The 11780-nt window shown below is 39.7% G+C and overlaps 1 protein-coding gene across 1 annotated transcript; it reads left to right on the plus strand.

Annotated features, from left to right (window-relative positions):
* The first annotated feature begins 1319 nt into the window (after nucleotides 1–1319).
* Nucleotides 1320–10562, plus strand: gda (guanine deaminase). The gene is made up of 14 exons (XM_026186629.1): nucleotides 1320–1752; nucleotides 2274–2362; nucleotides 2541–2712; nucleotides 2920–3007; nucleotides 4775–4880; nucleotides 5854–5881; nucleotides 5974–6081; nucleotides 6282–6389; nucleotides 6490–6587; nucleotides 6707–6774; nucleotides 7259–7405; nucleotides 7583–7701; nucleotides 7804–7831; nucleotides 8956–10562. The coding sequence occupies exons 1-14, from the start codon at nucleotides 1420–1422 to the stop codon at nucleotides 9018–9020; spliced, it is 1557 nt and encodes a 518-aa protein (XP_026042414.1). The 5' UTR covers nucleotides 1320–1419; the 3' UTR covers nucleotides 9021–10562.
* The last annotated feature ends 1218 nt before the right edge of the window (nucleotides 10563–11780 follow it).

An 11780-nucleotide genomic window follows, 5' to 3' on the forward strand; every position in this document is an offset into this window, starting at 1 on the left:
CTTTCTTTGCAAGGACACTCAAAAGCCTGCCATCCATGGATTCTGTCAGTGTTTTGATCTGTTCACCATCAACATTGCGTGCAGCAGCAACCACAGCCTCCCAGACACTGTTCAGAGAGGTGTACTGTTTTCCCTCCTTGTAAATCTCACATTTGATGATGGACCACAGGTTCTCAATGGGGTTCAGATCAGGTGAACAAGGTGGCCATGTCATTAGTTTTTCTTCTTTTATACCCTTTCTTGCCAGCCACGCTGTGGAGTACTTGGATGCGTGTGATGGAGCATTGTCCTGCATGAAAATCATGTTTTTCTTGAAGGATGCAGACTTCTTCCTGTACCACTGCTTGAAGAAGGTGTCTTCCAGAAACTGGCAGTAGGACTGGGAGTTGAGCTTGACTCCATCCTCAACCCGAAAAGGCCCCACAAGCTCATCTTTGATGATACCAGCCCAAACCAGTACTCCACTTGCTGGCGTCTGAGTCGGACTGGAGCTCTCTGCCCTTTACCAATCCAGCCACGGGCCCATCCATCTGGCCCATCAAGACTCACTCTCATTTCATCAGTCCATAAAACCTTAGAAAAATCAGTCTTGAGATATTTCTTGGCCCAGTCTTGACGTTTCAGCTTGTGTGTCTTGTTCAGTGGTGGTCGTCTTTCAGCCTTTCTTACCTTGGCCATGTCTCTGAGTATTGCACACCTTGTGCTTTTGGGCACTCCAGTGATGTTGCAGCTCTGAAATATGGCCAAACTGGTGGCAAGTGGCATCTTGGCAGCTGCACGCTTGACTTTTCTCAGTTCATGGGCAGTTATTTGGCGCCTTGGTTTTTCCACACGCTTCTTGCGACCCTGTTGACTATTTTGAATGAAACGCTTGATTGTTCGATGATCACGCTTCAGAAGCTTTGCAATTTTGAGACTGCTGCATCCCTCTGCAAGATATCTCACTATTTTTGACTTTTCTGAGCCCGTCAAGTCCTTCTTTTGACCCATTTTGCCAAAGGAAAGGACGTTGCCTAATAATTATGCACACCTGATATAGGGTGTTGATGTCATTAGACCACACCCCTTCTCATTACAGAGATGCACATCACCTAATATGCTTAATTGGTAGTAGGCTTTCGAGCCTATACAGCTTGGAGTAAGACAACATGCATGAAGAGGATGATGTGGACAAAATACTCATTTGCCTAATAATTCTGCACTCCCTGTATATATGCTTACGTCTAAATTTGCGCAAAAGAAACGACGGAAAGTGCGAGCTTTTTCTGTCTTTTGCGCTGATTTCTGAGTGGTCATGTTTCTTTTTAGAAACCTTGACCACTACAAAGTTTACTATTCAGCAGAAAGCATTGACTCGTGGATAACTTTGATACTTTGCATTACGCACCTCATACTAAGCCAGGATAACAAAGGCAAAACATGAAATTCATCCTTAAGCTTATCAGATCACACGTTACAAATGTTATAACATATAGACGGGACGATCCCGACATGCACACCCTGTCCTCTCATTGGCTGCTCAAGACCTCTGCCGTCAGGTGGTGTTTGGCACTGGCAGAGGACAAATACCCGACTCGATCCCGCTGTATCTCACTGCTGCACCGCGACTTACATGGAGAAGAAATGGCGAACTCCGACCGAGCCGACACTGCAATAGCCTTCGTCTACAGGGGCACGTTTGTCCACTCGACTCAGCAAACGGCGCTACAGATCCTGAAAGATGCGCTCCTGGGAGTGGATGCACAGGGAAAGGTTTGTGGAATTCCAGAATACATTGTTTGCGTTTTACATTTGATAAATATCTTGATGACTATTTTTAACTGACAAAGGGATAAATCAGGCTTCAGGGCGTAAATCTGGTATAACAGGCTAGGCTATTTTAATTTTCTCAAATAATTAGCTGTTGCTGAGCAACTTTGGCAGTATGGCCAACAGTAAACCCCCTGGTACAGAACACTTTATATTATAAATAGACGCCTACAGTGCACCTGCCTGATTACAACGTGTCTAATAAAAAAAAAAAAGATATATAACTTTTAATATGAATTTTTTTTAATCCATAATAGATTCTGGTCTCGGTTGTTGTGGACAAAGGAATATGTTTGTAAACTGTTGATGAAAATACATTTTAAGCAAACGTATTAAAAATATACAGCTGTCTATTTTCTTCCAAAGCCTCCCCCTAAGCTCTCAGTTCTCTCAGCTTGCTTAATTACAAACACCTTTCTGCATGTATGCTTTTAACCCCGGTCTAATTTACATTCTGCGGTCAGATTGCTTTTATTAGGGAAGGCAAGGAGTTAGAAAAACTGTCCCAGACCTTTGGATTCAAAACATCTGACATCACTCAGCTGGCACAACAGTAAGTTTATTATATAATCTTGATGTCATTATAGTAAATCAGAGCTTGTTTGCATTATATTGTCACACATATAGATATAAAGAAAATGGATGGATAGATGGATGCTCATCTTGTATTGGAAGAAAGTGATTTCTTTCATATGTCATAAAGCAGTTTTTTTTGGCTTGCTTCATTCTAGTGAGTTCTTCATGCCAGGACTTGTAGATACCCACATCCATGCATCACAGTACAGCTACGCTGGCACCGCATTGGACATGCCGTTACTGCAGTGGCTTAATGCTTACACCTTTCCTGTGGAGTCATGCTTCAAGGACTTGGAGTTCGCCCGCAAGGTCTACACTCAAATAGTGGTGAGTTTGCCAACATCAAGAGACAAGTGACTTTGGACACTTATTTCTTGATGTGAAACTTTGAACATTTGCATCAGTTCAAAGTTGTTGATTAAAGACATTCAACAAGCCAAAAAAGAAATCGGATTGTGACTCAGCCTGTGAGTTAAGGGTCTCAGAAGTGTTGATTTGGTCTTAATCCTGTGATATGATCCCTGTGCTTTACAGAGAAGAACTCTGAGAAATGGAACAACGACTGCATGCTACTTTGCTACGATTCACACTGAAGCTTCTCTTTTGCTGGGCCAGATTGCAAGTAAGATGTCTTATACTAAAACACATGCACAAACACACACTTTGAGCTGAATGTTTATTTTGAAGCATTACAGTAGGCCTCTTAATTCTTTAAATGTATATCACATTTGTTTTTTATGTGTAATAAGCTACGATGATATTTTTAAATTTTCCATAATTTAAGATGACAAGATAAGGAAGCGGACTTTACTGAAGGCTGTGCTAATAATATAAAAGTGCCTAAAAATCATCAGAATACTAGTTTGTCTCACTTCTTTACAATCATCATCATGTGCAGTATGTTATGATGCTTTGACTCAGACTCAGTTATTTAATTTTTTTCTTGCCTTTCTTCACTCTAACGATATGTTTCATAAACACTGCAGAGAAATGGTCCTTCACCTTTATACCCTAGCTTTATCTTGTTCCTGTCATATTATATAACACTGAACACACACGCACATGAATTTGTAATGATGTAACCCCAATGCATCAAACCCTGTTATTGGCAACTTTACAGAGTCATTTTGTGCAATCAGGGGCATTGAACTCTTAACTTTGAACTCTGAACTGTTGAACAGAGGCATGTGCTTGTGTATAGGCAAGTTGGAGTATTTCCAAACCGTACATTTAACATGAGAAAAGCTTAAGAATATACTTGCAACAAACCAATTTGTTCAGTCCAGGTTCAAGCTCGGATACAGCGATATAGTTTTTCCGACAGATCAGACACAAAATGTTTTATCATAGCTGGACCACATAATTTTAGAGTTATGAAACCACACCTGACAACAGAGGTGTAGATCTGAGATTTGTAGTGACTAGCCTATCAAGCTACACCCTAAAGCATGCCACAATGTGTAATATTGTTCTCCGTAATTGAGAGGGCCATTTATTAAAAGAACATCATGTTCTGTTGTATGGGCTTGAAACTTGTGATCGAGAACATAAACAAACTAGGCAAATGTTTACTGAGGTCATATATCAAGTGAGCAGTAGCGTCATCATCCCATAGAAGTCATTCACTTCACTTTACAGGGGGAAATAGAAATTTTTCCATCTTATATACACAGATAATAAACAAGCAAAGACGAGACACACCTAGAAAGCTTAAATCACGTGTGGGCATGTCCATGGATGAAAAATAATGCAGCTGTCTAACGATGGGATGTAAAAGAAAGTGCAGTTTTTCAACCGTCTTACATCCTAACTTCTGTAACCTGATCACCTGAGGATTTTACAGCACAATAATCTGTTTAACAAAGCATTTTTTAATGGTTGCAAACAGTACATCTCTGGGATAAACTCAGCCTGGTAGCAGGAGTATTCCTAATTATTTCACTTAGCTGCCTCCGTATCAGGCCTCTGGTGTCGTGCTAACTGAACGACTGACCTAAACTATCTTTAGTCCTATCAAAACAAAAAGCCATATTATTGCAAGCGGTGCTGCTGAACCCGTTTAGCACTAAAATGCACTAACTTCCACATTACACAATATTTATTTAGAAAATGGCTCTGCGTGCATTTATATCAGATGACTGGCATAAGGAGTTAGAACAAGATTTTACTCTGACATGTGTAGGGCCTTTCAAGGACACACAGGTGACATTACGGAGGCTGTTTATTATATGTGAGCATCGCAACTGCACAAATACTCTTCATTTAACATGAGTTGACAATGACTGAGCTTTGTCCTCAAAAATCTAATTAAATCAAATACTCAGTAACAGCTTTGAAAGGATGAATGTTTACTTATGTTCCTGTTTACTCACTGATGCCTTTCTTGCAGATGACTTTGGACAGCGTGCTTTGGTTGGCAAGGTGTGCATGGACAGGAACGATTGTGTGAAACATTACAAAGAGACCTTGCAGGACTCTCAAGACGAGACCTGTCGGTAGGTATTAGATGCTTAATACCGTAAAGCAGATGTTGTGTTACAATGTTCTTTCAATGTAAAGATATTCCATGACAGAACAGGTTTGGTTACTTTGTAATTATTTAGTCTGGATCGTAAAAGAGGCAGTTAAGCTTTAAGCCTTTATGTCAGAGACCCTGATACAGATTTTTCCAGATTGATGCCAAATGTGTTACAAATTTTTTTTTTTTTTTTGTGGGAGTTAATCTGATATCATAGACAGACACGTCAACACTATATGGTAAAAAGAAATACTTTTTCAGTAGTGGAAAAGAACAGTGAAGGTATCACCTGTTTGGTTGTAATTGTGGTCAAAAGTCAACATAAACTCATGGGCTTGGCTGCCATGGTCTTTTTTAACTGATTGTTTTCTGTGGTGGAATGATTGTACAGCACACATCTTTGAGTGTAAAAGCCAAGAATAGGTTCCAAAAGTTTAGATTTACATGGGATTTTCAGTAATCAACACAGCGTCAAAATATTACATACGGTTTCAAATATATAAATACACTTAGCAAGTTGCACCTCAACCATAGTCTTCTGGCATGATTCTGGCTGAATATTTGACCAACTGGTAGAGTTCCTGTGTTTCCTGCACAAACTCTGCTTTTGAGCGTAGTCCACAAATTCTCAATGGGGTTGAGGTCGGAGCTTTAAGAAAACCAGAACCTTAATGTAAGGTATGCTCCCTTATGGCATAACCTTGAATCTAATTCTACTTAGGATCTTTCCCTGAATTAAAATTTTAAGGTCCCAATTTAACAGAATCACACATGAAAACAAAATATATGACATTAAATCACACAAATATGCCAGTTGTGCTTCAGTACACATGATTACCAGCAGATCTGTTCTCAGCACAAGTTTCAGTTGCAAAAATAGATAATTTTTGATATCAGTAAATGTATCTGCCACAGATAAATAAACTACATTGTTAATTTGCTCTCTGAAGGTTCATTAAAGAGCTTCTGGAGAAAAAGGTAAGATTCTTTAATACAATAAACAGGACTTTTCAAAGATATTAGAAAAAATACGTTTTCTGATAGTCTCTCCTTCCGTCCTCTGAGGGCAGTACCCTTTAGTGAAGCCTGTGGTGACTCCCCGTTTCGCTCCATCCTGCACAGGAGCGTTGCTCGAGCAGCTGGGAGAAATCGCTAAAAATAACAACCTGCACATTCAGGTGAGTCAAACTAGGCTATGTCTGCAGGAGACTTGTATTCCAAAGAGACAATGTAATGTTGGGACGATGAGGTAAAATGCACACATACATGTTTGGCGTAATGCAGCAACTGTGCTGCCACTCAATCTGAATGCTAGAGCTTTTGTCAGAGGTTTTCTTAAGCTATCACTTGAATATCTGATGTGTTTCTTCATTGTCAGAGTCATATCAGTGAAACTCATGAGGAAGTAAAGCTTGTAAAGGAGCTGTTTCCCGAATCAGAGTCTTACACAGATGTCTATCGCAAACACAACCTGCTAACTGACAAGGTTAGTACACTCCTGCCTGCACACGATCAGACATTTTTACACAAAACATTATATAAATACTTACAACCACTGACACTATTAATGATGGGGTGATTCACAGACAGTGATGGCCCACGGGTGCCACCTCAGTGATGAAGAGTTGGCTCTGTTCAGAGAGACTGGAGCCTCTTTGTCCCACTGTCCCAATTCCAACTTTTCGTAAGTACTTTATGGTTTCTAGAACCATATCTGACCAAGAGCCATGAAATAAAGTCTATGAAGTTTTACATAATGAATGAGTTTGATTGTCATCTCTCTCTCTCTCACCATCTATCCAGGTTGTGCAGTGGAGTGTTAAATGTCCGCAACGTCCTGAAACACAAAGTAAAGTTGGGGCTGGGAACAGGTGGGAGAGCAGAGCAAGTGTGAACACAGTTTTAATTTTGCAAACAGACCAATTCACACCATAAGGAAGTCATAAAATGATGTGTGATGATTAAGCTTTTGTAAACTCTGGCCCACACTAGTGCACATTGTTATTAATTAACTAATCTTCAGCAACAATCACTTTAAAGTTTTATTATACAACTGGGAGCTTCAGAATCCAGGTCAGCTTAAAGGTGTGAAGTTAAGCTCAAAGTTGATAAAACTTTTGATTTAATAGATGCTTTTGCTGCAGCACGAAGTGGTGGGGAATAATAAGGAAAAGATCCAGGAATCAGTGATGTCACACACTAACACTAGAATGGTGCCACAGCAAATGTTCAAAACGTTTTTACGATTATAGGGAAAACCTGACAACGCCGTCCTGGAAATCCTGACAAACCAAGTGGCTGCTTTTCATATTTTTTCATTGCCCTGTCCTGTCTGTGTCTGTGGTGCTGTACCAGATGTGGCTGGAGGCTACTCCGCCTCTATGCTTGATGCTGTGAGGAGAGCTCTGGATGCATCTAAAGTCTTGACCATCCAGGACCCAAAATACAAAACACTCAGTTTTGAGGAGGTGTTCAGAATAGCCACACTGGGAGGCAGTCAGGGTAAGCCATTCAAAACTAGAAGTTCTTTAGTAAACATTATGATTAGCACTATTATGATAACAGAAATAGTAATAGGCATGTGCTCAGTAGCTATGTAGTCATATATCTCATCTTTTTGATGAACTAACTGTCCCCACATTAAGAAACTGTTTATTTATTATGCCTGTCTTTCTGTAGCCTTGTCCTTAGATGACCAAACAGGGAACTTTGAAGTTGGCAAAGACTTTGATGCCCTGAGGATTAATGTAGCTGCTGAGGGTGGGCCTATCGATCTCATCCAGGACGAGGAACCAAAGGTTGGTCTAAATTGGTTGAAATGAATGAATTAAAGCAAAACAAACTAACTAAATAAACTCTAATTGGAGTCTCACAATAATCTATAATATCTTGAATTTCAGATTCTTTTGGAAAAATTCTTGAATTTGGGTGAGTGTCACTTTCTTTTTGCTCCAGAAAATCTCAGTTTAATGTGACTTTGATGTGTTACGAGTAGGGATGGGTATCGTTTACGTTTTATCCGATACCGGTGCCAAACCGGTACTTTTGAAACGGTGCCGGTGCTTAAAGAATGGAGAACACAAAATTGGTCCAAAAACCTCTCATGTTCAGCTGTTTTTTTGTTTTTTTGTTTTTTGTTTTGTAAAAAGATAACAATGTGTGCCTTTTCTGCAGCTATGGGGCATATATGGTGTCACTCTTGGCTGGAGGCAGTGCTTAATCAATGGAAAAAACACAAACTTTGTCCAAAAACTTCTCGTGTTTAACTGTTTTCCACTTTTTCTTTGGTCATTTTAGCCTTTTTGGCCAGGGTGAAGGGAGTATCTGCCATCAAACAAGAAGACAGCTGCATGTAGCTATGGTGGTGTTTGCTAGTTCACCTTACGTGCATTAATGTAATAACGTGGTTAGCCTACTCAACGTAAATTACACACAAACAACATTAAGCTACTCACGCAGAGAAGAACGGCTGCTGCTGCATCATCATCCGTCATCATTTCTGCTACACTGGCAGGGCTAGGGGCCAGGACTCTACTCTTCGGGTTCTCTGGGGATGTTGCAAACTCCGAATCCGATAACAGGCACCACACCCGCAGTAGATGTGCGTGTGAGGTCTCGCAGCAAGCTATCAAATACGGCGCATTTCTCGGCTTTTAAAAAAAAAAACGCTATGCGTCGCCAGGTGTTTCATCGGATTTGAGGAGTTACCTCCTTTGACAGTATCAGCTTAAAGCACTTGTTGCAGGCTGCTGAGTTTGCATATTTTGCTGTGAAGTACAGACAGACCTTGACCGCTTCGCCTTGGGCATTTTTAATCTGTAGCTCTGCTCTAAAAGAACGTACGTACCTGGGCCCGCCTACTATCCTCGGAAACGTAAAATGATTGGCTAGAATCTAAAGTGTTTCACAGCTCAGGAAAAAAAGCACCGAAATGTTCGCTGCTTTTCGGTCTGGTTACTACCGTTTATGTCAGATGGCACCGGATACCGGTACCCATCCCTAGTTACGAGCCATTTGCTTTATGCTTATCTCCCTTTCTTTTTCTGTGTCAGGTGATGATCGTAACATCGTGGAGGTGTTTGTAGCTGGCAGGAGGGTGGTGCCGATCACAGAATAAATACAACTGTACCTGTCTCACAGCCTAAAATACAGGTCCAGGATATCCAACACGACAGAAATCAACCCTGTGCCTGCAAAAGAGACAAAATTGAATTAATCAGAGCATAAAACAGAGACTGTATTTCAATTCACACAAGCCCAGTGGTAACCTGAGCTGGAATACAGTCTGCTGCATGAGTCTTTAAACATAACTGCTACATTGTAAAAAGGAGAATAAGGGATTTAATAACTGAACTTTGCACTTTTTTAGACGGTTGTTGCCAGAAGAGAGCCAGGTGTGTGTCATTTTTGCCTACTACTAATGCACCACCACTCTGATTAACAAAGCACTTTTTTAAATCTTCCATTTGTTCACAAAGTCATCATGCTTATTATTTAAACTTCTTCCTTAATTTTTTTTTTTTTTTTTAAATCCTGGAGAAGTTTTAAATACTAGTTTTCTATTGCGGGTTGATGTTTCAGTGTCACAATTGTCCACGAAGTTTTGTGCTTGTGATTTAAAGATGCTCAGTGTGCCACTGCAGTGCCTGACCCGATTATCTTCAGTGGTTGATGCTCCAATTTTTAATGCTTGTGCAGCTAAAGCATCCTTTGTGATCCAAAAACTGGAACTGACTCGACTTCTGATTATAAAATACCAAATAGCACATGATTATACAACCCCAATTCCAAAAATCCTCATCCCCTCTTCTTTTAGCAGCAATCCATAAACGTTTAGAAAGTGAGGAGACAGATTTCTGGACTTCTTGAGGAAGAATGTTGTCATATAATGGCCTGAGCATTGTAGCTCCTCAACAGTCCTGGGTCTTCTTTGCTGTATTTTCCATTTCATAATATGCCTGTACTGCAGGCAGGCCACCACCCAGATTCTTCTACTATGAAACCATGCTGTTTCTTTTTAGTACCACTTACCTTTCCAGCCTTTTCTTGTCCTCTGCTCACTGTTTTGAGACGTGCTGCTGATGTCATATTCATAATCAACCAAGATTTATTCATAAAATCGTACATTTTCTCATTTTAAACATTTGATATGTTTTCTGTATTTTATTGTAATTTAAATATGGGGTTTTACATAGAGTCCCATCTTTTTGGGAACTGGGGTTTTGCTGCTTAATAGAAAGCTCTTAACTGAGGTCTTACATTTTAAATTGTGAGACTTTTTCTATACATATATACGATAAAATGAAACATTTCCAAACTTTTTTGTTACTAACTTACCTGGTGGTCATACAAATCCATAGTAAGCTTTAATTCACTGAGAATATTTTCAGTGTGTCAGTGCTGCCAGTTATAGTTCAAACAGACTATGTATAGGTTACTGTAACAGACTTTTTCAGCTGTTAGGGAATGAAGAGAATAATTTGAACTTATTGCATAATATGTATTAGCTTTAATACTTGTATTTAAGACAAGTCAAATTTTTTTAACTGCTAATTTTTTATCGCACTGTAATAAAAGTCAAGTCTTGTAAACTTGCTCGTCTTTGATGTGTGACATCATCTGTGATTGAAATAAAGAATGACGCCAAGATTGTATTGATTTCTTTTGATATTTAATTTGCAGTTATCAATTTATTTTTTGTGGAATAAAAAAAATACACACTGGCCCTTCTTTCCAGCAAAACAGGCAGCTTACACATCCTTCAATTAGCAATTTTATACAGTCTGGGAGAGACAGCCTGGAGACATGAAGCTGGCTGTAGTGGCATGTCCTACTGACATCAAGGCTTCTTCTCTTTTTCTTTTTTTTAAAACGTCCCATAAAACAGAAGATGTCACGCTAAAATTCACAGCCACTCGTGGGAGAAAACGGTAGTCGGAACAGTTACAGTATAAAAGCATCATAAAGCACTTTTATCTGAAAAAAAAAGTAAACAAAACAAAACAGAAACAGCGTTTTTATTTCACCCATTGTAAACATACAACAAAACAGCAATACAATTAACTTGATGAGGTGGTGTTGTGTTATTTGTGAATGATTTGTTGAAAAGAGCAAAATCTTTCAGCCCATAAACTGAGCAACTTTCTTCAACTGAGCTAATAGCTGCAAGCAAAGTAGCAGAGATGCTCTCACATGCCTACCCTCAAGTTAAAAAAGTTCATGTCTAAAAAAAAGACTTCTATTCAACTTAGTTTCACTTCATATTTTTCCACTTGGTTGTCTGCACTCCACCCACAGTGGCGCTGTCTAAACATGTGTCTCTAAACCAAATGGAATATTTCCCAGAGTGAGAATGAGTCTGAATAAGACTTTTTTCCTGCTGTGCATGTAAAAGTGACACTTTGGATGGTCCTGATTCTACAGACAGTTTCTCAGGTTTATGTGTGAAAAAGACTTTAGTGATTGTTTTGAACGGTGCATGCTCAGGTATCCTGTTCATGGCTTAAACTGGCACAATTAATTCTATTGATTTAATTGAAATAAATGTAGGCCTATAACCTCCTGTTGACTAATCCATGAGGCACACCAGTGAACACGGAAGCCCAGTTGCCCAAATCTTTTAACAGATTTACAGCTTACAACCATAACACCTGAGCACACCTGATCTCATCAATCTGATCTCAGGGGCTGGGCAGCATCAGGCCTGTTTAGTACTTGAATGGGACCCCACCTCAGAAACCAGGTACTGTAAGGTTGGAGGGCGGCTCACGTGGTGGAGCGTGTCATCCACCAGTCTGAAAGCTGATCTTGAAGCATTCTGGGTAAAATATTGAACCTTGCTTCATTTGTGTGCGAATGTTAGATAAATGGACTTCTA

The sequence above is a fragment of the Astatotilapia calliptera genome, chromosome 12 (assembly GCF_900246225.1).
Source record: "Astatotilapia calliptera chromosome 12, fAstCal1.2, whole genome shotgun sequence".
In the NCBI taxonomy this organism is placed as follows: Eukaryota; Metazoa; Chordata; class Actinopteri; order Cichliformes; family Cichlidae; genus Astatotilapia; species Astatotilapia calliptera.

Excerpts from the sequence above, each read along its gene's own strand:
- gda (XM_026186629.1), top strand. The coding sequence starts at position 1,420 with ATGAAATTCATCCTTAAGCTTATCAGATCACACGTTACAAATGTTATA. Across the intron at positions 5,882-5,973 it reads AAGAGCTTCTGGAGAAAAAG|TACCCTTTAGTGAAGCCTGT; the intron begins GTAAGATTCTTT and ends CTCTGAGGGCAG. Across the intron at positions 6,588-6,706 it reads TGTCCCAATTCCAACTTTTC|GTTGTGCAGTGGAGTGTTAA; the intron begins GTAAGTACTTTA and ends CCATCTATCCAG.